A 24,287-nucleotide genomic window follows, 5' to 3' on the forward strand; every position below is an offset into this window, starting at 1 on the left:
TTGTGCTGTGCTGCTGTGCCATAGGGACTCCCTCCTGCCATCCTGTTGACATCTCCACAGTGGTACACAGCCCAGCTTTGGGAGAACCCACCAAACTCTTGTTAGGGGATCTCCTTCCTGTTAAAGATGAACATTTCCGCTGCTTATTCCAAGCAGCACATTCAGATTCCTCCTCTGGGTTCATCTTTATTTATTTCTTTTCTCTTCCAAATCCTTGTCAAGTCCTCCCTGACCGGGAGCACATTGCAGCTGGAGCACACAAACCCTGCACATCACACCCATGCTCCTGGGGCATGGGGAGCTGCAGGATACAGGAGCCTGCCCCACGTCTTGCAACAAGCCTTGCAGAAGTGCTGCCCTGCGTGCAGGAGGGCCGAGCTACCCTGATCAGTAATAGCTCTCTTGGGCATTGCGTGGAGTATGACGTTACTACTGTAAATCTATTATCTTTTTTGGCAATTAAGATCAATTAGGAACCTGGGGAATACAAGCAGCAAATAACTGGAAGCCCAATTAAGCACATCTCGTTGTTTATCTGAGCCCAGATAAACAAGTATCCGGTGGCACAGCCCTTTGGATGGGAGCAAACCACAATCAGTGGCACTGGGGTCACAGCCCTGGAGATGCACATTCATTGAGGCCAAGGGTGCTCACCCCAGCAAAACACCCCACAATCCACATCCAATCTTCATTTATAACTCCCTGTTTCCCCCGAGTCCTGTTAGCTCCCATCTCTCCTAACACAGGGGAATGCCTTCTTAACCTGGGGTTGTTTCTTGCCCTACAGGCTGGTGGAGGAGTTCATGCTGCTGGCGAACATGGCCGTGGCCCATCAGATCTACCGCTCCTTCCCCGAGCAGGCACTGCTTCGCCGCCACCCGCCGCCTCAGACCAAGCTGCTGAATGACCTGATGGAGTTCTGCCACCAAGTTGGCCTTGAGATTGACTTCAGCAGCGCGGGCAGCCTGCATGTGAGTGCACCTGAGAGTGAGGACACCCAGATTTCCTTTCTTTGCCTTCCTGGGAGATCCTGGGCAAGTCAAGGAGGGAAGGGTGGGGATTGGGGACCGGCACAGACCAGAGAGCAGTGCTGGGAAAGGTCAGGTGCATGCAGCACAGGAAGCATGGAGCGATCCTCTGCTGAGTGTGTCCTGGGGCTGAGCTCCAGCTGAACAGCACAGTGCAGCTTCCAGGATTTTCTTTCCTCGCTGCAACCAGACTGTGGATAATCCCCTGTTAATCCCATCCCCGCTGGCCTCCTGCACGCTGCTCTCCTTGCTCGCTGGCCACACCAGGGCTATGTCAGCACTGCAGGGCTGCGCACTCAGCTCCTCCACCGTGCTTTGAACTCTTCCAGCCCTTCCTTACCACCAGCTCCAGGCAGTGACCTCCCATCATCCCCATGTCCCTCTGGAGTCCCATTAGTGCACACACTGAAGCTCTCAGTGTGTGGAAGAGACCCAGGCACAGATCAGAGGGGGGGTTCTGAGCACTGTTGCATACTGTTTGTCAGCCTGAAAACTGTCTTTTTTCTCCTTCAGAAAAGCTTAAATGAAACATTTAGAGCTGACAAATACTCTGAAGCCAGGAAAGAAGTGCTGACCAACATGTTCTCCAGGCCCATGCAGGTAAGACTCGCACATCTGTAGCTCTTTTCCAAGGTCCCTTTTCCATCCCTGACCCTGTCTGCATTACCATAGCTGGTTACTACATAGGGGAGGAGTGAATGGATGCAGGGAATGATGCTGTAAGGGTCAGCAGTGTCAGGCTGAGCCTTTCCTCACACTCTGCTGTGCTCCTGTGGTATTGGGATATATCACCGTGGAGGTGATGTGCAGGATGCCAGCAGACTCACAAGAACCCAGCCTGTTCCATGAAGAGCTGGTGACAGGTTCTGTGGTTCATATTCACAACACCACATGTCATGGTATCTATACTGGTTTCTTGTCCAAGAAGAAATCAGGTGTCAGGACAGTGCAGAGCTGTGGGAGTCAGAATCACTAAAGGTGGAAAAGACTGCTAAGATCATCTGGTCCAACCATCAACCCATCACCCACGCCCACTAAACCACATATCTGGCCACAAATCACAGTCTGGTACTTGGCCACATCCTCTTAGAAGCAGAGAAGCTCTGGAAACCCTTTGGTCACCCTCCAGACTGAGTTGACTCCTGTCAGTGCCTGTGCATTGGAGGCTCATTGTGCTCCTCCCAGTGATTGTCATGTTTGATGTATCTGCAGTTCAGGACATTACTGGAGTGCTTATCACCATCAGAAACCTTTTTATGAGGCATCTGTCTTCCTACATTTGCTGCTGGGCATAGAACAGCCTCTTCTGAGGGAAGTCCTACCCCACAGGGAAAGGAGCACGTTGCTGGAATGGTCTCTCTGCTGTGGTCTGCCAATCGCTGCAGGAATGAATCATCTTTCCTACATCGCTCATTTGACTGTCACTCTTCTAATTAGCTCATTTGCTCCATTTACTCGTTAGCAGTTGCCTGAAGTCCTGCTGTACTTTAGTGACTTAATGCTTGCAAGCGGAACTGGGGACCAAAACCATTTAGTAAATCACCTGCCTGCGTATGTGCTCAGCTCAGGAGTGCTGCTTTCTAAAGTGCAGGGAGTGCCTCTGGTGCTGGCTGTGTTCTCCTGGATCCCATGTCCTGCTCTGGTTTGTCCTGGTCCTTTCTGTCATGTCTTCCTTTTCTGGTGGAAGTCACCAGCAGGGTGTGTGCATTCCCTGGGGTCCCTCTTTGGTCCTGCTTTGGTGCAAGCCCAGGCTTTGTTGGAAGGTGAAATCTTCTGAGGAGCAAATAGCAGGCAGTTTGGGGAAGAAGAAGAGGAGCTTTCAGAGGAGATATTCCATAAGATGAGGATTCTGGCAAGAACTCAACTTGCACTGTCTTCAGAAGGTGAAGGTGCCCTTGTGCTCAGGTGTACAGTGCAGCCCACTCTCTCCTGGCAGACCCATTGCCTAGAGTGTCACATAATAGGCAAAACCCAGCTTACAGCTGAGCCCATTGGCTCTGCAGGAGCCAGAGGATGCAGAAATCCCTCTTGGTCTGGGGTGAGCTTGTGCAGTTGGGTAGACCATGGCATATCCATATGATCTCTGGTCCATAAGGAAGGGTTGCAGGGCTGCTCTCTGCAGTCCATGTCCCCTCCCCACACATGCTGTTGGCTGGACCAGCTCCCCCAAACCCTGAGCAATTGAGATGCCCACTGTTGTTCCTACTGCTAGGAACAAAGGATTGGTAGTGCAAGGCCATGTCAGTGCCCCTCAGAAAGGTCAGAGCTTCCAAGTGGGAAGAGAACTTTTCACTGCTTATCTCAGCTACTGGAGCAGATGGAGAAATCAGCCCCATCTACCCATCCCCACAGCTTGAAATGGAGGAGAGCACAGCTCTGAGCTGGCAGCTGCAGAGCGGGATGACACGGGGCTGGGCCGTGGCTCTGACAGATGGTGCAGAGAGGCCCCATCTCCCAGTGCACATCTCCAGGTGATGGAGCGGGTGTCTCGGGGACAAGGCCACATCCAGCCATCTGTAACAAAAGCAGGTTGATCCCATGCTCATGCCACACTGCATCGTCCATCTCGGCTGCGTGCTGGTGGCCATCAGCCTCGTGGAGGAGGCAGGCAGTGGGTAATGCATGTGTCTGCCTGGATTGCTGTACCAGGAGCTTGTAACAGATGAAAGAGCAGTGACATATCATTTTTCAGGGGCTCAGTCACTCGGGGATTCAATCTGTCCGCAAGAGCAGAGCCAGCCTGGGTTGGCTGGGGCTGATTTATTTCCAGGCTCCTTATTGTTCTCCTGGGATTGTGGCAGTCAGACCCTGGGGCTTTGCGACCACTTGCTAGTCAAATCTGCTAATGAGAAAACATCTGCTCTACATCAGGCTGGTATTACTGCGAAGTGCTGTCGTGGTAGTGAGGACAGGTACAGACAAGTGCCAGTGTGTAGCCCTACCACAGCCCAAAGGAGCATCTCATCCCATCTCCCATCCCTGGAGGCACCAAGGCCAGCTTGGATGGGCCTGATCTGGCGAGGGGCAGCCCACCCACAGCAGGGGTTTGGAGTTGGGTGGGCTTTGAGGTTTGTCCCCAACCCACACATTGTATGATGTAATGATTCTGAGGTTTTGCTGTGACACCAAGCTGTTCCCAGCCTCAGCAAGGGTCATCACTTGCCATCAGGGTGTTGAAAACTGGACCAGCAGCAGCTGGGCTCGGCACATCCATCAGGAAATGCCCTGGGTAACAGCAGGCAGCATCTCTCTGACTTCTCTGAGCGTGTCTCCCTGCCCGGCCGTACAGAGCCGTGTTCAGTGGGAGCTGAACTAATTGAGTGGAGACCATACTTCGTGGAGTCCATCAGAAACAATTTAGTTCTGGGTTGTGGAAATTGGCAGCTCCTAACCCAGCTCTTGGGTCTCATAATAAGGCCGGGACCGACGCTGCTTTTTTTAACCTGCACTATTTACTTGCCCGGATCACTGCGTTGCTGCTCAGCGGGAGCTGGCTGCTCCACCGTGCTGGAGAGTGGAGGATGCAGCTGCCCAAACCGTGGCTCCCACGACAGCTCTGTAATCAGAGCTGCCTACTCCTGTTTGTTTTAAATCGCTTGCTCTTATTTTTAAACGGGTTCATTCAATCGCCACTGTGCTGTGACCCCGCTGCCACCCCCTGACCCTGCAGCCTCCCCTCCCCACCTGGGCTCAGGCTGTGTTGTTTTCCCAGCTTCAAGGGCTGCTGTTTCGCAGATGTAAAAATAAAAGCTGTAACATGTTTGATGAGAACAGGGGCGGCAAAGCCTGCGGCCAGACCCAGAACACAGAGGGCTCGAGCTCTGTCTTGCTGGCTGAGATCCCTCCAGCCTTATGGTCCTGCACTGTCCTTTCTCACACCCTCCCCTTGCTTCTCATTGCTTTTCAGATGGCTCAGTACTTCTGCACTGGCGTCCTGGAGGATGAGATCCTCTTCCGTCACTACGCCCTCAACGTGCCCTTCTACACACACTTCACTTCACCCATCCGCCGCTACGCAGACGTCGTCGTGCACCGGCTGCTCTCCGCATCACTCGGTGGGTGCTGTGAGTCCCATACAGGTGGGGCTCCTGGGTTCCTGCCTTGAGTACTTGGGGTCTGCATCCCACCAGGCAGCTCTTTGGCATGTGGGTGTCCTCAGTGTGCATGGGGAGAGCTGGGCCATGGGGCTGCTGTGCGGTACCTCTAGAGCAAGAGAGTGTGAACCTGTTGTTGTCACTCATCTCCTTCCTAGGTATCAGCTCTCCCATCAAGATGGAGAAGGAGGCCATCCAGCGACAAGCAGAGCACTGCAATGACAGGAAGATGGCTTCCAAGAGGGTGCAGGAGCTCAGCACCGACCTCTTCTTTGCCATCTTTGTCAGGGTAGGAGCAGTGATGTTTTCTCCTGAGGGGCCTCTCGGATTTCCCTATGAGTGCTCAGTCTGGGGTAAAGAAGGGGATGCACTGGGACAGTCCCTGAGCTTCAGGACCTGTTGTCAACAGCACAGTGAGACAGGGCTCCCCTTGTGCATGCTGGTGTAGAATCATAAGTGGTAAAATATCCCAAGTTGGAAGAGGCCCCATAAGGATCATAGAGCCCAACTCATGGCTCTGCACAGGATGACTCAAAAATGAGACCATGTGTCCTATGAGGGAGTTGTGTCCTAACAGGAGTGTGGTCCTCTGGAGTCTGAGGCCATGGTGATGGGTGTCCTGAACGAGGCCTTTGATGTTCTGGTGCTGAAGTTCGGAGTCCAGAAGCGAATCTACTGCAATGTAAGTGCCCCCAACACTGTCAGTGTGCTCACTGCCTCAACACACTGAACACAGCCTGGGTGTCCCTCAGCTCCCTGGAGGAGTCTGGGGGCCTGGAGCATCACAGTCCCTGAGAGCAGACTTTCCCCACTGCATGCTGTGGGTAATTTGTCTCCTTAAAAGGGGATGGAGGCAGATTTGTGGGGATGGAGATCAACATGGGGCTGAAACAAGGAAAGGGAAGGAGGCTGGCTTCCATTTCATTTGATCACGTGGTGTATCTGGGGCTGAGACAGCACTGCCGTAGGCCAGCACCTGCAGTTAGTGACAGCAGCTTCTCGTAATAACCTGGTTATGTGGCTGGCAGTGACATCTTTAAGCAGGACATATAGCGTGATCTATGGGCTGTTTGTGTATAGCAGCCGCCCCTGATTTACTTGCTCAGCTCAGGCTGCTGCATCCTGGTTGCTACAGAGGGCTCTACGCAAAAGCAGTGTCATTGCCATCTGAAGTCAAAGCAGGGAGCGGGGCTGGGGCTGCCAGGGGCCACAGACTGTTCCCAACATCTCCGTGTCTACAGGCACTGCCCTTGCTGGGCTTCCACTTCCAGAAGGTGGGGAGGAAGCCAGAGCTGACACTCATGTGGGAGCCAGAGAGACTGGAGGAGGAATCTGTGTCCCAGGTAAGACCCCACAGCACAGGATGGACTCATAACCCCACGGATCCATCCCGTGATCTACATAGGAATGGATCTGGGCAGCACGATGCCTTGCTGGCAATCAGACCCTGCTGTCCCTCTCTGTCCCCCTCTCAGAGAGCCTGACCCCAACCTCCACTTCCCCTCCCAGCACCCAGCCCTATTCCATCCCATCACTGCCCCCACTCCTGACCCCACCACCGCCTTCAGACTCTGCCCTGCCTGCTATGTGCACTGCCTCCCAATCCAGTTTCCTCCTGAATTTAATTAACTTGCTGTTTACTTCCTTCTTCCAGGTCATCAATTAAGATATTAAGTAAGATCAGGCCTAAGGCAGCTCCTGCTTAGTCCCTTCCCCCCATTCTGGTATTTCTTGCCCCTCTTGCTGACACAGCCCTGCCATCAGGTTTCCACCCATGTGACAAGGCTGGGACCCAATGAGGAGGGTATTTTTTTTAAACCAGACTTCCTGGGATGCAGCGTCAAATGGTTTAACAGCATCTAGAAATCTCTCTCTTGTGTCCCTGTCATCTATTAACTTGGTAACTCAATCAGAGGGAGCAATCGCATTTGTCTGGCTTGATTAAGTGGTGCCTCTCTGCCAACGTTTATCTGGCGTGGCTGTAAAATCACAGCTGTGTTGATTGCTGTGTTCTCTTGCCTGGTGCCTGGGCAGGGATGGGAGGGTTTAATCCAACCCTGTCCTCACACTGAGAGCTCTGTTCTGGGAGAGTATTACTCCTGATAGAGCTGACCTGGAAAATCCCTTCCTGCCCAGGGGAAATGTTGCTCAGCTCAGGAGGGTCAGAGCAGAGCTCCCCAGTGCTGCTGGAGGTTTTCTCCTCTTGAGCTGCACTGTGTTCACAGCAGCCCTTCAGTGCGTCCTGAAGTGGCCTTGATTCCTCCTTCTCTACAGGAGTGGGTATCACTCACACCCTAGCAGGGACCTGCATTGAAAAATGAAGCCCCCAGCATGAGCAGAGCCCGTTTTGGTTAAGCAAACACTCGGCAATGGAGGAAACTCCTCCACGCCTCCTAAGAAAACAACAGAGCTCTCGCCCTGGAAGCAGCTCTGAGCTTTCCTTGAGCACATCCCCAAGCAAGGATGGCTGCAGAACGGCTTCCCTCTGCTTTGCTCCTCACTGAGTGCTTTGATGCATTTAAATCTCAATGAGATTTTCCTGCTCCAAGTGATGAATCTGAAGCAGCCAGGTGCAGGAGGAGCAGGAAGGGTTGGACTGTGTTATCCCCAGTGGCTTTCTACCTGCTCCTGCCCCCTAGAAGCCCAGAAGGATGGCCCTGCCAGACCTTGGGGACAGTGAGAAGGGGATGAGGGCACACACCGGGGCACGATCCCCAACACCACACACATCCATGCCGGCTGTCCCGACCATCTTGTTCTGTGTTGGGTGCAGAGCTGATGGATGATTTATGTCCCTAAACCACACCATTGCACAGTGATTGATCTGGGGGCCGGCAGGCAGCATGCATTCCTGAGCAGCAGGCATTGATTTTCTGCAGTCTTTATTCCCTCACGTCTCCCTTATCCAATCCCTTCCCAGGTCTCCTTTCGCTGTGTGTACACCAGCGGTCATTTCCTCATTACAGGATGCTGAAAAAAAGCACGATTCAACCCAAACCCTGCTGTGATGGCAGCCCACTAATAACCCCCTCTGTGTCCTTGTGCAGGAGATCACCATTTTCACGCTGGTGGAGGTGATACTGAAGTCGGATGGCGTTCCCCTGAAGTACAGTGCTCTGCTCAAGAGGCCAAGCACCAAGAAGTGAGCGGCTGCAGCTCCAACACTTCATCACCAGCGCCTCACCAGCACCCACGGGGATAGAGGGGACCCGCCAGGAGTTTGGGGATTTGAGTTTTAAAAGTGACAGCCTTTTATTTCTGGTTCGGATTTTAACCCAGGGATTGGGTTGCCCCAGATGGGGCATTTCTACTGGCAGATATTTTTAGCTTTCTGGTTTGGTTGTTTTCCTTTAGGAGGCAGTGGGTGCCCATCCCTTGCCATTGGGGGTGCCTGTGGTGGGGGATATGTGGGGACCGATGTCCCTGAGAGCGAAGGGGCTGCTTTAGACCGGGTGGGTTGACCAGGCCTCTCAGGAGGGCTCCCAGCTGGGCCATGTGTCGTGAAATAAAGCCAGGTCAGCAGCCATGGTGAGGTCTGTGCGCAGGTTTCATTTTGCCTTGTTACTTGGGCAGGAACCCAACTATAACTCATCTCCCAGGCTGCCCTGTGCCTCCCGGGGCCTTGTGCAATCCCAGCCTCTGTTTGCTCAGTGGAAGGTGGGTGTCAGGGGGATGCACATGCTCCCAACCTGCACTGCTTCCGCTAATGCCCCAGTCTGAGCCACCACTGACCAGCACCAGGTCCCTACTGTGCTCTGGCAGTGTCTGTGTCATCACCTCCATGGGGCTGGGATGGGCTTCTGGCAAGAGGGAATGGCTTCACTGTGCTGGCATGCAGGGAGAGTGAGCACTGTGCTTTGCTTTGCATTGGTGATGGTGACAGCTGTGGCCCTGGCATGGACACAACTGCTGTGCACAGCAGCTGGGACCTGACTGAGCCTGGTCTGCCTGGCTCAGCACCAGGGATTGGGCCCTGGGATGGGTCAGAGCTGAGTGTACTACGTGCACCCCAAGAGTTGGGAGATGTTGAAGGTCCCTGAAGTCCACAGGGGATGGGATGGTGTCATCCTTCCAGTTGTGCCCATGTGCCATGGCCTTGCTCTCCACTCATGAGGGACGTCACTTCTCCCTGACCGTGGACACAGCAGCCTGTTCCTCTGTGGGTTTCCTTCTTTCTTCTGCTTCATGGACACAGAAGGCACTGCATCACCCTGTCCCTTGGGAGAGGGAACCTGAGGACACTGACACAGTAGCAAGCTGTCCTCCCCTACCCCTCATTCCTGCATACTCTTCTTGTTTCACTGGGAAAACAAGCTCAATCCAGCCTAGCCCAGCATATCTGCAAAAACAGCCCTTTGACCTACACACTCCCCAGCTGTCCCTGGGGTCTCTGCAGGTGTGGAGCTATGGACCCCCAGGTACCAATACAGCCTCAGGTACAATGAGTGCCTCACGGCAACCCCACTCCCCAGGAATGGGCTGGAGGTCCTCCCTCACCCTGGGGGGGAAGGGATGACCCCCGGGGAGGGCTGGGGACACTGGGAGGGCAGGGCCACAAGATGTCCCTGAATGTTATCAGCCCATCGTCTCACCTGCAGCAGGGGCTCAGCCCTCCGGCGGGACAGGGCAGGGCAGGGCATAAAGGGCTGTGAATCCCCCAGCCTTGCACACAGGCAACAGCATGGAACAGCTGCTCTCTCCCAGGATCTGCTTCTTCTTTCTTCTCCTTGCCCCGCTCACAGCCACTGCGACCTCAGGTGAGAGCTCAATGGGGGACATGGTTGGGTGGGAGCTCTGGGGCTGCTCTGGGGCTCTGCACATCCCCAGCTCTGCTCTGACATCCAGACGCCGAGAAGACCCCACACTACTGGAATGAAGGGGCCAGGAGGAAGCTGGAGGCAGCCCTGACCTTGCAGCCAGCGGCACAGCGAGCCAAGAACATCATCCTCTTTGTGGGTGATGGTGAGTGCTCCACGGGTGCTGCCATTTCCCATGTCATTCAGCACCCTAGGGACAAAGCTGTCCTCTAGCAGCTGTGGGTCCCTCTTCCCCTGGTAGCATGGCCCTGGAAAGGGAGGGCAGGACCATCTCCAGTCACAGCTCTTTGTCACCCCTGGCTGCAGGCATGGGGCTGCCCACAGTGTCAGCAGCCAGGATCTACAAGGGGCAGCTGGCCGGCAGCTCAGGTGAGGAGAGTGTATTGGCCATGGAGATGTTTCCCCACGTGGCCCTGGCCAAGGTGAGCAGGGCAGTGCAGGGGGGGCACCATGCTGCCCCCAGCCCCTCTGATCCCCTATCACCCACAGACCTACACCATCGACCGGCAGGTGCCTGACAGCGCCGGCACGGGCACAGCCTACCTGTGTGGGGTGAAGACCAATGCCAAGACGCTGGGGCTGAGTGGGGCGGCTGTCTATGGCAAATGCCGCACAGCATTCGGCAACGAAGTGGATTCCGTCCTGCACCGGGCCCGGCTGGCAGGTATGGGGTGGGTGCACTCATTGAGGAGCCCAGCACAGCGCCGGTGGGCTCCCCGCAGATCCTGTGCCGTGCTGCAGGTAAGTCTGTGGGCATTGTGACCACCACGCGGGTACAACACGCATCCCCTGCTGCTGCCTATGCGCACTCGGCCAGCCGCAGCTGGTACGCCGATGCCAACATGCCTCGGGAGAGCCTGCGGGATGGCTGCAAGGACATCGCACACCAGCTGGTGCACAACACCGACATCAACGTGAGCTGGGGACATCAGGGTGACCGCATCCCTGGTGCTGTGTCCCTGTGCTGGTGGCAGCTCTCCCCCCTCTCCTTGCAGGTGATCCTGGGAGGTGGGAGGGCCTACATGTCCCCCAGGTGGACCCCGGACCCTGAGTACCCAGAGGACCCGACGCAGAACGGAACCAGGAGGGATGGGCGGGATCTGGTGTCCGAATGGCTCAGCAGCAGGAAGGTAGCACAGAGGGGATGTAGCGCTGGGCATGGCGTGTGTGCCACTGCCACCACTGTGTCCTCACCTCCAGGGCGCACACTACGTCTGGGACAAGAAGGGCCTGGATGCGATTGATGACACCTCTGTGAGCCACCTCATGGGTAAGAGCATTGCTGGCTTAATGTCAGCAATGCAACCCCACTCTGGGTGGCATGAAAGCTCCAGCCCTGCTCCTCCAGGCCTCTTCGAGCCCAAGGACATGAAGTACGAGCTGAACCGCAACGCCACCACGGACCCCTCCATCGTGGAAATGACGGAGAAAGCCATCCGCATCCTGCGCAGGAACCCCAATGGCTTCTTCCTCTTTGTGGAAGATGAGTGCAGGGCCCGTGGCTGGGAAATGGGTCCTGGCAGCCAGGTGGGATCAAGGTGGTGATGGCCCCATTCCCTGTGCAGGTGGAAGGATCGACCACGGGCACCACAGCGGCCGGGCCAAGCAAGCGCTGATGGAAGCCGTCATGCTGGACCGGGCAGTAGCACGGGCAGGAGAGCTGACGGAGCCCTCTGACACACTGACCGTGGTGACAGCTGACCACTCACACGTCTTCACCTTTGGGGGCAACACGCTGCGAGGAGCCTCCATCTTCGGTAGGATCTGGAGAGGGATATGAACCCCAGCTCCCACCCTGTGCTGTGCCCCCATGGGAGGCTGTGGGAGCACCAGGAAGCTGCTGGCTGGTGCAGAGAGTGACAGCCCTTCCCCATGCCAGGGCTGGCCCCTAAGAAAGCAAAGGACAAGCGAGCCTACACCAGCATCCTGTATGGCAACGGGCCAGGATACAGCATCCGTGATGGGGGCCGCCCAGCCGCCAGCCTCCCAACTGTAGGTAGGATTCTACTGGAAGAGAAGGGATGGGGTGGGGGTCTGGTGCCTTTCTGGGCTTCACTTGGGTCAGGAACTGCCCCAACAGCAGGATGATGGGAGCAGCTTCCTGCAAAGGGCAGAGGAGCTGCCCCCAGCACCATTTCTCCTCTCTCCCCACAGAGGACAAGGACTACAGGCAGCAGGCAGCAGTCCCCCTTGACTTGGAGACCCACAGTGGGGAGGACGTGGTGGTGCTGGCCCAGGGACCCATGGCCCACCTGTTCCATGGGGTGCAGGAGCAGCACTACGTTGCCCATGCCATTGCTTATGCCGCATGCCTCAAGCCTTATGATGCCAGACCCCGCTGTGGTTCACCCCGTAGAGCATCCAGCAGCACCCAGCACTCCCCACGGCCCCTACTTGCTCTCCTGGCCCTCTGCATGGCTGCCTTCATGGTGGTGGGCTGAGAGACCCCACCAAGCCCTGATTCAGCCCCCTGTTGTGGACAGGAACACAGGATACAATAAAATGTGGGATGTCTTTGCCATGAAAGGGTTTGTAGTGGTAGTTGTGCGTCGGTTTCTCCAGGTTGTGACTCCTAACTGGGGTCTGCAGTGGGGTGAAGCAGAAGAGATGATGGTGAGGGGTGGCCATGTCCCTGCAGCTCCATCCCTGGGGTACTGGGAGTCCATGGTACAGAGGAGTTTGCAGAGCTTTGAGGTGCTTTGCACAGCTTGATACAAGGGCTGGTCCTTACACTTAGTCCCCATCAGTGCTGCCTTTATCACTCCATGAAGTGCTGGGTGGAGCCACCAGGAGCACCCCAAGTCCCTCCTCCTGCACCCGGTGTTCCCCCCCACACCCCCTGCAGCACCCAGCAATAAGGTGGCAATGAGGTGCCAGCAGCCCAGCCCCACGGCCTTTGCACTGATAGCCCGATAGCCCGGCATGATGCCACGCCATCTGCGAAATGCCAAACCCCTCAGGGGCTGATCCTGGTCCAAAGTCCCTCCCGAAGTCTGCAAAAGAGGCAGGCACAGCTGGAGCCGGTGACAGCTGCTTCGGTCCCATCATGCGGCTGCTGGCACCCCTCGCCCTCTGCCTTGGCCTCTGGGCAGAGCTCAGTGCTGCTGTCATCCCAGGTACGAACAGGGATGGGGATGGGGACACACAGCCCTGGTGCCAGTGTGGTGCTGGCCTGGCTGCTCATGGGGCATGGCTCAACAGGGAGCAGGGGTATCCAGCACTGGAACGGGGCTTTGTGTCTTCTTTTTGGGGACGTTGAGCTGGTGTTGCCCTATGGGGTTGGGGTCCTGCTTTTGTTTGGGCCAGGAGGGGGATTGTGATGTGCCTATAGCTCCTTTACCTCCATGCATTTGTCCCTATCCCACTTGGCAGCTGGTTTCTCCCACTGCATCCCTTCTCGCTGCACACTCCCTTCCTGTCATTGTGTACACCTCTGTGTCCTCCCCTCATCCCAAGCCTGTGGCTTCATCTGTACTCCCCCAGTGGGGTTATCTCATGAGTGGGAGCCCAGTGAGGTCCTCAGTGTGGGGATGCCCAACACTGGGTGTTCTGGGGGAGTGGGTGCCTTCAGCTGATGTGGGCAATGCCCCTTCCCAGTGGAGGAGGAGGATCCAACCTTCTGGAACAGGAAGGCAGCCGCTGCCCTTGATGCCACCCTCAAGATCGAGCCCAGGACGGCAGAAGCCAAAAACCTCATCATCTTCCTTGGGGATGGTGAGTCCCACTGGTGCCAACACACCGCAAAATGGGAATGGGGCGGGGGGCTCCTGGGCTGGGGATGACCTGAACCCTCTCTCCTCGTCCAGGATTCGGGGTCCCCAGCATCACAGCCACCCGGATCCTAAAGGGGCAGTTGAAGGGGAACCTGGGACCTGAGACTCCCCTTGCTCTGGATTCTTTCCCCTACGTGGCTCTCTCAAAGGTAATTCTCCCCATTGCTGGGCTTGTGGCCATGCTGCAGGCTACAGGGCTGTGGGTGCAGACATATGGTGAGCATGCCCTGTACATGTCCTCGGCAGACATACACTGTGGACCGTATGGTCCCCGACAGCGCGGGCACAGCCACTGCCTACCTGTGTGGGGTGAAGGGCAACTACAAGACAATAGGGCTGAGTGCAGCCGCACGCTACGGCCAGTGCAACACCACGAAGGGCAACGAGGTCATCTCAGTGCTGCAGCGAGCCCGTAAAGCTGGTACTGTGCAGGGCATGGGGTGGTGGGGACACGGGGCATCACAGCACTGGGGCTGTAAACCATGGTGCGGTGTGATGGGGCAGGGAAGGCAGTGGGCATCGTGACGACCTCGCGGGTGCAGCACGCATCGCCCTCGGGGACCTACGCGCACGTGGTGGATCGCAACTGGTACGCGGACGCCAGCATGCCAGCTGAGGCCTTAGCACAGGGCTGCAAGGACATTGCCTGGCAGCTGGTGCACAACGTGGACATCAATGTGAGTGCCTGTCCATGGGGGGGGCAGCCCCTGCTGACCCAGACATCCACACACTCTGTGCCCATCTCATCCTGTCCAGGTGATCATGGGAGGCGGTCGGATATACATGACACCTGCGGGGACACCAGACCCTGAGTATCCCACATACAGCTCCGAGAATGGGATACGGAATGATGGGCAGAACCTCATTAACAAGTGGCTGTCAGAACGGAAGGTGGGTGACAAGGAGGGGACAGCCCTCTGCCCACCAGCCCTTATGCATGGGGCTGGGCATCACTGATCCCATGGGGTTCTACCCACAGGGTGCCCGCTATGTCTGGAACAGGACAGAGATGCTGGAAGCTGCTGCAGACCCCAGTGTGACTTATCTGATGGGTAATAAATGCCTCACGGGTCAGGATGTGGCACTGCTGGGATGCCTGCAGGCACTGAGGCTGTGCTCACTGTGTCCTCCTGCCAGGACTCTTCGAGCCCATGGACATGAAGTATGAAATGGTGCACAATGCCACCCTGGATCCCTCTCTCACTGAGATGACGGAAGCAGCGATCAAAGTCCTGAGCAGGAACCCCAATGGTTTCTACCTCTTTGTGGAAGGTAATTCAGGGTTAAGGTCCCAAGGGTGGGCAAGAGAGGGGAGGTGGGCTCTGCGTTACTCATCTCTGTGGTGGTTTCCAACCCACTGTGGCCACCCACCTGCAGGTGGGAGGATCGACCACGGCCACCATGAGGGCATGGCTCAGCGGGCACTGACGGAGGCGGTGGAGTTTGACACGGCCATTGAGCGTGCAGGCGAACTGCTGGACGAGGCGGACACACTGACCGTGGTCACTGCTGACCATTCACACGTCTTTTCCTTTGGCGGTTACATCCTGCGTGGCACCTCCATCTTCGGTAGGGCTCAGAGCAGGGAATGGCCCCAAGCTGGGTGCTGCCCCTCTCTTGGGTTGTGGTGTGGGTCTTCCTGGCTGATCCCCTCTCGTTATCTCCTCCCCAGGCCTGGCCCCTCTACAAGCCACCGACCAGAAGAACTACACCTCCATCCTCTATGGGAATGGGCCGGGCTACCCAGGCGCCATCCGGCCTGATGTGAACAGCAGCATTGCTGGTGAGGGCACAGGGCAACAGCATGGTGGTGGGAATGGGCTGGGGGTCACCTCCCCACTCACAGGCTTCTCTCTCCCCAAGGGGATTTCAGTTACATGCAGCAGGCGGCCGTCCCCCTCAAGTCAGAGTCCCACGGGGGTGAGGATGTGGCCATCCTGGCCAAAGGCCCCATGGCCTACCTCTTCCATGGGGTGCAGGAGCAGAACTACATTGCCCACGCCATGGCCTACGCTGCCTGCCTTGAGCCCTATGAAAACTGCCGACAGCGCACCAGTGCTGCATCTTCAGCCCACCTCACCCCGCTGGCTCTGCTCCTGCCTGCTTTGCTCTTATCCCTCTTCCACTGACCCCACGGCTTCCATCCCTGTCCCCCTGAGCACACCCATGGACAGCAGCTCTTTGGAGCATCCCTGCTTTGGATGTGGTGCACTGAATCCTGTGCATGGGCTGGTCCTCACAGCCTGCACAGGGTGCTCACTGTTCAATAAACCTTGGTGCAATGCTGGCATGTGTGACACTTGGTGTGTGGGATGGGGAGGATGCCCCTGCCCCATGAGTCTCCCCACCACTGTGCTGCCTGCTGCCACCTGTCCCCATACCATACCCCGGCACATCTGGCATATCCAGTGCTTTATTGACCAGAAAGAGCAGCAAAAAAATACAGCACATGTCTGTGTGCGCTCCCAGGCAGGCTGGCATCACCCCAGCCCCCAGTGACTAATGGGAACAGGATGGAGCTGGCACAGAGATTAGTACTCTTGGTACACACAGTGCCTTCAGGTCCCCTCCTTGCCCTGAGCAGCTGTATGTGGGGAGGTTTGCAGTAGCATGGACAAGAGGGTCCCACTGGGATGGAGCTCATAACCCCAATGAGTCCCCTCTGCCTTGCCCCCCCCCCCACATCAAGTTGTTGCCTATTTCAAGGTGCACCCTTTGCCTATAGGGCAGGAGGGGTGCAGGCAGAGAGGGGCGCTAGTGCAGGGATGGGTACTGGGGTGCCAGCCTGGGAGGACAGCGACCTCACCACACTGAGCACTTGTGCACTGGGTTCATGGGTGAGTTCTTGGGGCAGTGGAAAACCCGGCCAAACTCCTCAAACTGTGAGACACTGCCCAGGACCCTGTGGGCAGGGGGAGAAGCTCAGAGCTGTCCCAAGGACCCTGCCCCTCACCCCTGCCCACCCCAATGGCACCACACCCCATCCATGCACCCATTTTTACCTGTAGTGCTCCGGGGCGTGCTTGTCTGTCAGGACCTGAAGGTAGATGGACTGGGATCGTCTCTTGATGCACCAGTTCTAGGGGAACAAAGTCCCATGGGTGAGACAAGCAGGAGACCCCAGATTCTGACACCCATCATGACCCCCAAAGTCCTGGCACACACCAGGACTGGCCCTTCTGGCTGCTGGGGGATGAGGGCAACAGTGCTGTGTTTGTTATTGCAGGGTCTCCCGGGAGACTGCAAATGTGGTTCAGATGTATTGGGAGCATTGGGGAACGTTTGTTGTTGTAGGGTCGCACTTGTTTATTATTGTAGGGTCTCTTGGGGCCATGGAATGTGCAATTGCGGGGTCCTCCAGGTTCATGTGAAGTTGTTATAGTGGGGGTTCTCTGGCAGAGATGGGGGAATGTGGTTGTTATTGTAGGGTCCCCAAGAGCACACAGGCTGTGCGGGGTGGTCCGTTGGATAGTGGGGGTACCTGCAGAGCACAGGAGCTGCTCATAGCCACAGACACCACCTCACCTGGGCAAAGGCGATGAAGAACAGCTGGTCGTGGGTGTACTTCAGGTGGTGCAGGGGGTGCTCCGGGCCATGCTCCCGCACCCACTTCTGGTAAGCCTGAAGAACAAGAGGTGCCAACTCTGCCACAGAACCCCCAGCAAGCAGGACTGCCATGGCCCTGCTAGGGTTGTGATGCCCCAGGGTGGGGGACACTCACATAGTAGGCGAGCTTGAGGCCCCCCATGTCAGCGATGTTCTCCCCCAGTGTGTGTTTGCCATTCACCTGCCAAGAGAGGAGTGGCATGGGTTGAGCAGAGATGTGCCCTGTCCCCATGGTGGCATGAAGGCAGTGCCTCAGTTTCCCCCTCAGGGCTCTGGGGGTGTTCCCATCTGAGGTGTGTTAAGTGGTGAGGTCCTTGGGCATCAATGCAGGGAGGTCTTACCCGCTGGTTGTAGACAGTGAAGTTGTCGTAGAGGTTGACAATGCACTGCGCCTTCTTTAGGAACTTGCTGTAGGACGTCTCTGTCCACCAATGCACCAGATTGCCATGTCGGTCGTACTGTCCCCCTGCAGGCACCACTACTGGTCATGCCAAGGGAGCTGGGTGGCCCCAGGACCCCTTCTCCCACCCCAGCAGGGCGGGGGTCTCTCACCCCAATCATCATAGCCATGGGTCAACTCATGCCCGATGATAGTGCCGATCCCACCGTAGTTCAGTGACCTGCCAAGGGGAGCAGTGGTCACCCCAGGATCTGACCCCACCCACAGCCCTGCCCCGGCTCCCTCCCCAGCCCCACACTCACTGCGGGAACTCAGGATCATAGAGGGTTGGTTGCAGGATGCCAGCAGGGAACACTGGGGACAGAGGACAACACTGCAGGGAGGGGACAACCTTTTCCTACCCCGCAGCATCCCTTGATGCCAAGGGACCCCACACTGTCCCCCCCCATCCAATACTGGGCGTTGCCTCACCCATCTGGTTCTTGTTAGGCAGGTAGTAGGCATTGAGGGCCTGGGGGGGCAGGAGCCACCTGTAAGAAGAGATGGAGGCTGTGGGGACATGGAGGGACAGGGAAATGCCACCCCCTCACACAGTTAGGATGCCTCATAGCCCCCCTCCCAGGTAAAGTGATACCCACGCAGACTTGTCCACCTCCTGACGGATCTTCTTCACTGAGAGCCTGATGCTGAAGGCGATGCTGTTGAGGATGTTCTTGAAGTAGGTCTTCTCATCAACCTCAAACTGCAGGGGGACATGGCCATATCAGAGGGGGACTGCAGCCCTGAAGTCCAGCCCCATGAAGTGTGGGGAGCAGAGCTAAAGTGTCCTCCCACCCCTATGAGCCTTGGGGACAGAAAATGTAGAGTTGTGCTGTTGTGCTGGATGAGGTACAAGTGCTGCTGTGCCCCCAGCACCTCCCTGGAGTCCCTGGGTCATGAGGGGTAAGGGGCACCTCCAGTCCCTGCTGTGAATGGGGTGCAATGTGGGGAAAGGCTCCACCCATGTGGCTGTGGTCATGCAAGTGATGGAGCTGGTGATCTACCACGAGGTGGCTTATATTGAGACAGTATCTTCCCATCCCGGTCTGCCTGCACCTCTAACTAGCCACCCATAGGGCCCATCTCCCACACTGTGTGCCCGTGTGCTCCTTGCCTCATACTCCTTGTCAATGGCCTCTGGCTTCAGCAAGAAGTCGGGGTACCCGATCATCACCATCATGTACTGGAGCTGTGGGCAATGCAGGTGGCAGGGTCAGGGCCTCTGTCCCACATTTCCCCATGGGGACAAAGACAGGGGAACATGCTGGGGACTGCCACCTTGGCCCTGGCAGCTCTCCGTGTCTCCTCATCCATCCAATCCAGCTCATCCAGGCGTTGGTCCAGGATGTATTTGATGTCCTCCACCAGCTGCTGCACCTACAGTAGGTCACCACGGGTGATGGAACGATGTTCCAACCACCCACCTGCAGGGTGGCACCTTGGCAAGGGGACAGGAGGGCACGTACCTTGGCCTTGCTGGCAGAGGAGAAGTACTCCTCAACAAAGAGAGCACCCAGGGCCATGCCAAAGTGTTTGTTGGCCTGGCTCAGGCAAACCTTGCCCAGCTCCAGCTGCTTCTCATTGCCCTCCATCTCTTTGGAGAGTTCATGGATGGCATCACGGAAAGGGGTGGAGAGGTGCTCGCTCAGCACCACCACAATGCGCCACAGCATGTAGTTGTGGAGGATCCTGGGGAAATGGGATGGGATCAGGTCCCTTTTGGGCATGTACCAGAGTGGGGACATCCCAGTAAGGAGTACCCATGTCCCATGGCACCCAGGGATGAGGTGGCTCTGCGGACATCCCTGCAATGTTTGTGGCATGGTGCAGGTCTGGCAGTGTGATGGCTTTGTTGGCATCCATGATGGGGACTCATGATGTTGTCCTCAACCACAGCTCCCCATGCACCCACCCCATTGTGCCTTACCACCCCCTCACCTGCTGGGCGTCACACGGATGAGGTCAGACACCTTGTGCATGTAGTCGGTGGCCAGCAGCACCACCTCTTCATCCTCTGAGAAGTTGTCATGGAAGATGCGGTCCAGCAAGCGCTTCCACTTGAGCTGGCAGCAAGGGGCACATTAGGGTGGGGACCCCATCCATGTCCCCTTCCCGTGGGACCAAGTCTGGTCCAGACACCACACCCAGCACCCAGGGAAGTGCGGGATGGACTGACTCATCACCATCCAGAGTGCATTGATTTGGGGGAGCAGTGAAGAATATTTCTAGGGATATAAGGGCACTACACCACAGGGCTCTTCTTAACAGGGGACATGGGAGTGGCAACAAGGATAGTGATGGAGCAAGAGGACAGGGACAAGCAGGGGCACAGGGCAGGCAGGATATGTGGGTAGCAGGGTGCTGGTGGGGGGAACACACCGTGGGGGTGATGCGCTGCAACTCGCCCAGAGTGATTTTGTGGTACATGCTGCTGACGTCCCTCCGCACATCGTCGTACTCGGACACCGTGATCTGTGTGGGGTGGGTACAGTTGTCACCTCCCCAATTCCCATCTATGGGAATTGGCATGGGGATAGGCACAGCTCTGGGGTATAAAGGACTGTGGTCCCACATGCACCATGGCTCACTGCCCCCACTGGGAGTCCCAAGGGCTGGACACAAGGTCCCTCAAGGCTGGAATTTGTGTTCCCCAAGACAAGGGCAAGGGGCCCTCAAGGAGCTGGGGTCCTTGAGCTAGAGGGACCCAAGGGCTGGGCATGGAGGTCCCTCTAGGCTGGGACTAAGGTTCCCTAAGATATGGGCATGGGGTACTTAAGAGCCTTGTGTGGGTTTCCAAGGATGGGGCATGGAGCTCCCCTAGAGTGGAACTGGTAGTTCCCAATGTGATGTGGCTGGGGTCTCTGGGAGTCCTGTGGACCAGGCATGAAGGTCTCCAAGGCCTTAGAGTACAAATGTCCAAGGGGATGGAGTCCTCAAGGGCACGGCAGGGGCACCCCAAACCCAGAACGGTCACCCCACTCACGTTAGCGAGATGCTGCTCCAGCTGGAGGATTTCCTGTGCCTTTTGCTCCACATGCTCAGCTCCCAGGAGTGTAAGCAGCCTCTCCATGAAGACACGGTAGGCAGCCAGGATCTGTGCCAAGGTAAGGGACGTGTGTGCCTCCTGCACTGCCCCCTGTCCCCTCTTTGTCCCCCACTCCTCACCTTCTCACTCTCCTCATCCTGCCCCAGGTATAGGGTGCGCTCAGGCAGTGTCAGCCCATCCTGGTCGATCTATGAATAGATGCAGGCAGGGGGTGAGCAGAGCTCTGGGGTGAGTGGGGAGCTGCACTGGTGGCAGGGCACCTCCTGACACCCCGAATGGTGGTCTCACTCCTTTGTGCAAGATGCCCCATGGGGAGCACAGGGATGGGCAATGCTGCGCAACTGAGCACATCTCATGCCTCTACCTTGCCCATCACACGAACCCAAAGCCTTTCCCTGTAACACACGCTCCCTCTAGTGTACACACACACTCCTTCAGCGCAGCCTCTCTCCTTCCTGTCCCCTGCCTCACACACAGCCACACACACACCTACACACTCACATCCCTCATCCACAGCACCACCAAGGTGTTGGGGACCAGGGAGGCTTCATGCCTACCAGTACCACTGCCGTGACCAACACCTTGTCCCCACCATGCCATCCCCATCCTCACCATGCTAGCCCCATTCTCACCATGCCATCTCCATCCCCACCATGCCATCACTATTGCCATCATGCCCCCATGGTGTCCACCCACATGCTGACCACGGTTCCACTGCTGTGCCCCACAGCCATGCCATCATCATGCCCACCGTGATGTCCCCACTATGCCAGTGCCATGTCCCAGCTGCACCCACTGAAGATGCTCGAGGCTCGGCCACTTGGACAGAACCCACCCACGCCCTGATCACACCATAGGGTGAGGGACATGGGTGGCAGGAGTGGGGCAGCCTGTCACAGCAGTGCCACTGGGATAAGGGTGGCAAGGTGTCCTCACCCGGATGACGTAGCGGGAGGTGTTCCTGTCGTCCAGGCTGACGGTGAGCGAGAAGAGCACTGCGGCACTGTAGACCCCCTGCGTCTTGTAGAGCAGCTCGTTGAGGTCTCCACTCCCCGGCGACGCATCCCATCCACCACACTCCCCAATCACCTCTAACATGGGCCGCGGCCCCAAACGGTCGATCTCAGCCCGGTTGAGGCATGAGCGGAAAAACTCTTTCACCTTCCTCTCAGCAGATGTGGGGGCACGGCGACGCACAGGGCGGCTCAGCAGTGCCCGCAGCTTGGCCTCATTCTGCTCGGCGATGGCCCCAATGGTGCCGTACACCAGTTTGTCTTCAGGGATGCCGTGCCGACGCAGCCACCCACCGCAGGCAAAGGAATAGAAATCCTGGCAGGGGTCGATGGTGGCATCCATGTTGGCACTAAGGAAGCGTGAAGCCCGTAGGAAAGCCTTCTTCTCTTGGCAGCCCTCCAGGCAGTAGCTGTCCCCTTCAGCCGCCAGGTATTTGAGCACCAGCATGCATGTCAAGATGACACAGAGCCCGGCAGCGAACACCAGCCCTGAGAGCAGGCAGATCTCCCTGCGGCTCCAGCGTGGCAGCCCCCCACCACCACTGCGCTTCTTGGTCCCAGCACCCAACTGGAGAGCAAAGCCATTGGGCAGCGTGCCGCTCTGGTAGCGGCTCACGTACTTCACCTCCTGGAACTCGTCGTAGTGGGCAGTCAGTGAGTAGGTCTTCTCCATGGCAGGGGCTGCAACTGGGGCTCATGGACCCCGGTTCATGCTGGAGGTGTCCGGGTAGGAAAGATGCTCCTGGAAAAGGCAAAGTATGCGGTGTAGGGAGGAGCAAGATGGGGGATGTTTCTTGCCATCAGCATCTCCCATGTCATTGTCCCCAGCACTGCAACACACCGGTGGCATTGGTGACCCTAAAGCCAGGAGCTCAGTGTCATCCCAACCCTGCTGCTGTCCCCTTTGTCCCCACCTGGTGTTGGGTTCCACCTCCACCCAGCCCATGGCTCAGCTCCATCCCACCCGCCTGGAGACAGCACTCCAAGTGCAAATCCAGAGTGATCCAGGGAGCTCAGCATCACAACACAGGGTGAGGGGGTTACAAGGCTGCCAGCCCCTCCAGGCAGAGTTCAGAAAGGGAAGGAGAGCACTGCACAAGGCTGGGTTGAGTGGCTGCACACTGGGTTGCATTGCTTGCACTGCGTTGTGTCGCGTCGTGCTGTGTTGCATTGGGTTGGGGTGGGTCGTGGTGCTCTGCGTTGCAGTACGTTGTGCCTGATTGTGTTGCATGCAGCACATTGCGTGTGTGCAAAGTTAACTCTTGTCTGGAGGGGTTCCTGCATCCCCCCAAGCCCCCAACAACCCCTTTCCGCTACCCAGTGCCCTGTGGTCTCTGTCCTGGAGATGGGCGGGGGGGGGGGTTCTGCCCGTGGAGAGAAAAGGGATTGAGGGTGGGGAGGACTTCAAAAGGAGATCCCAGTCCTTGCTCAGTGCGCACCAACATCAGATTTGCAGGTGTGGGCAGGACATGCTGGAGACAAAGAGCTGCTCGGTGGGGGTGTGGACCATATTGCTGCAGCAGGACCTCCTCAGCACCCCTAAAGCCTCACTGCCTCTGCTCCCACTCAGCAACTTAGGTGAAGTTGTGCCCGGGCATCACAGCTCTGTGCCGGGGAGAAGCTGTGTGGCTGCTGCTGCCATTGGAAAGTTTGTGGGGCGAGCGGTGAGCACAGAATCGGGGTGGGGGCTGGGAGCTGGGAGGGCTGCAAGGAATGAATGGTCCCTGGGATGGTCCCCGGGATGCTCAACCAAACGCAAGGGGATGCTTGGGAGGTGCCCAGGGAATGCTGCTCAGGATGCTCCAGGGATGCTGCCCAGGGTGCTCGGGAGGTGCTCGCCTCGGTGCTCGGGTGATGCTCGCGGGATGCTCGGGAAGTGCTCCCCGGCATATTCGGGGGATGCTCGCGGGATGCTCACCGGTACGATGCGGGAGGGTGCTGGGGACTGCTCGGGAGATGCTCCCCGGGATGTCCGGGGGTGCTCGGGGGTGCGTCCCGCTTGCTCACCGAGGCACTCGGGGGCTGCTCCGGGCTGCGCTCGGGGGATGCTGCTGGGGATGCTCTCAAGGTGCTGCCCGGGATGCCCGGGGGATGGCCGGGAGGTACTCACCGCCGTGCTGGGAGATGTCTGCAGGCTGCCCCGGCGCTGCTGTCGGGCCGGTCCGGCGGTGCCCGTCCGGCTGCGCGCCCCGTGCCGAGCTGAACGGAGCTGCGGGGCCGGAGGGAGGGAGGCGGCGGGGCGGGGAGGGGGTGGCGTCTCCAGCCCGGCTCTCCCGCAGGCCAGGCTCCATTAACGAGATTATTATGCAAATAGAGCAGCCCTGTGCCACCCGCCTGCCTTACCTCATCCCCGGCGGCGGGGAGGCAGGGCAAGGGGAGGGCGGGGGGATGCCCGGACCCCCACCCCAGGGGGACTGGAATAGGTTTGGCAGTGCCACCAAGGCTGGCACCGCTGTGTGGGGACGCCGGTG

At 57.6% G+C, this 24,287-nt stretch overlaps 4 protein-coding genes across 9 annotated transcripts in view; 3 read left to right on the plus strand and 1 right to left on the minus strand.

Moving 5' to 3' along the window:
* The window catches only part of DIS3L2 (DIS3 like 3'-5' exoribonuclease 2), a 155,909-nt gene extending 147,261 nt beyond the window's left edge, over window positions 1-8,648 (plus strand). For all 5 annotated transcript variants that reach the window (XM_015871831.2, XM_015871834.2, XM_015871830.2 and 2 more), the window contains 7 exons: window positions 788-971; window positions 1,542-1,628; window positions 4,936-5,083; window positions 5,281-5,411; window positions 5,700-5,804; window positions 6,364-6,465; window positions 8,170-8,648. In XM_015871831.2, coding sequence (XP_015727317.1) covers window positions 788-971; window positions 1,542-1,628; window positions 4,936-5,083; window positions 5,281-5,411; window positions 5,700-5,804; window positions 6,364-6,465; window positions 8,170-8,268 — 856 coding nt within the window. In that variant the 3' untranslated portion in view covers window positions 8,269-8,648. The remainder of the gene's footprint in view (window positions 1-787; window positions 972-1,541; window positions 1,629-4,935; window positions 5,084-5,280; window positions 5,412-5,699; window positions 5,805-6,363; window positions 6,466-8,169) is intronic.
* Window positions 8,649-8,748: 100 nt separating this feature from the next.
* LOC107318236 (intestinal-type alkaline phosphatase-like) lies at window positions 8,749-12,651 on the plus strand. The gene is given in 13 exon segments (XM_032446602.1): window positions 8,749-9,745; window positions 9,748-9,796; window positions 9,799-9,879; window positions 9,968-10,084; window positions 10,246-10,361; window positions 10,429-10,603; window positions 10,681-10,853; window positions 10,935-11,069; window positions 11,140-11,209; window positions 11,288-11,420; window positions 11,503-11,696; window positions 11,819-11,931; window positions 12,094-12,651. Coding segments are annotated over 13 exon segments (1,968 nt in total). The 5' UTR covers window positions 8,749-9,691.
* A 273-nt stretch (window positions 12,652-12,924) lies between these two features.
* On the plus strand, window positions 12,925-16,002 carry LOC107318235 (intestinal-type alkaline phosphatase-like). The gene is made up of 11 exons (XM_015871838.2): window positions 12,925-13,055; window positions 13,537-13,653; window positions 13,746-13,861; window positions 13,959-14,133; window positions 14,217-14,389; window positions 14,469-14,603; window positions 14,692-14,764; window positions 14,850-14,984; window positions 15,090-15,281; window positions 15,385-15,495; window positions 15,576-16,002. The coding sequence occupies exons 1-11, from the start codon at window positions 12,986-12,988 to the stop codon at window positions 15,839-15,841; spliced, it is 1,563 nt and encodes a 520-aa protein (XP_015727324.1). The 5' UTR covers window positions 12,925-12,985; the 3' UTR covers window positions 15,842-16,002.
* A 107-nt stretch (window positions 16,003-16,109) lies between these two features.
* ECEL1 (endothelin converting enzyme like 1) lies at window positions 16,110-24,037 on the minus strand. Of its 2 annotated transcripts, none has more exons than XM_015871836.2 (18): window positions 23,927-24,037; window positions 21,740-22,558; window positions 20,923-20,991; window positions 20,741-20,851; window positions 20,137-20,229; window positions 19,696-19,820; window positions 19,224-19,446; window positions 19,036-19,134; window positions 18,872-18,946; window positions 18,357-18,460; window positions 18,190-18,248; window positions 18,021-18,072; window positions 17,871-17,938; window positions 17,660-17,784; window positions 17,434-17,499; window positions 17,238-17,333; window positions 16,715-16,791; window positions 16,110-16,614 (listed from the first exon to the last, which is right to left on the minus strand). In XM_015871836.2, exons 2-18 carry the CDS (start codon window positions 22,487-22,489, stop codon window positions 16,515-16,517), a joined length of 2,292 nt encoding a protein of 763 aa, XP_015727322.1. In that variant the 5' UTR covers window positions 22,490-22,558; window positions 23,927-24,037; the 3' UTR covers window positions 16,110-16,514. The 2 variants fall into 2 exon arrangements, with proteins under 2 accessions (XP_015727322.1, XP_032302413.1); XM_032446522.1 differs by lacking the exon at window positions 23,927-24,037 and adding an exon at window positions 23,735-23,883.
* Window positions 24,038-24,287: the final 250 nt, after the last annotated feature.

Source organism: Coturnix japonica, chromosome 9 (genome assembly GCF_001577835.2).
Source record: "Coturnix japonica isolate 7356 chromosome 9, Coturnix japonica 2.1, whole genome shotgun sequence".
NCBI lineage: Eukaryota > Metazoa > Chordata > Aves > Galliformes > Phasianidae > Coturnix > Coturnix japonica.

What these genes read in the sequence shown, in the direction of transcription:
- LOC107318235 (XM_015871838.2), top strand. Translation starts at nt 12,986, where the DNA reads ATGCGGCTGCTGGCACCCCTCGCCCTCTGCCTTGGCCTCTGGGCAGAG. An exon ending in CCTACGTGGCTCTCTCAAAG is followed by an intron (nt 13,862 to 13,958) that starts GTAATTCTCCCC and finishes TGTCCTCGGCAG; the next exon opens with ACATACACTGTGGACCGTAT. An exon ending in TGCACAACGTGGACATCAAT is followed by an intron (nt 14,390 to 14,468) that starts GTGAGTGCCTGT and finishes CATCCTGTCCAG; the next exon opens with GTGATCATGGGAGGCGGTCG.
- ECEL1 (XM_015871836.2), bottom strand. Translation starts at nt 22,489, where the DNA reads ATGGAGAAGACCTACTCACTGACTGCCCACTACGACGAGTTCCAGGAG. An exon ending in CCATGGCTATGATGATTGGG is followed by an intron (nt 17,785 to 17,870) that starts GTGAGAGACCCC and finishes TGGTGCCTGCAG; the next exon opens with GGGGACAGTACGACCGACAT. An exon ending in GCCTCAAGCTCGCCTACTAT is followed by an intron (nt 17,334 to 17,433) that starts GTGAGTGTCCCC and finishes CTTGTTCTTCAG; the next exon opens with GCTTACCAGAAGTGGGTGCG.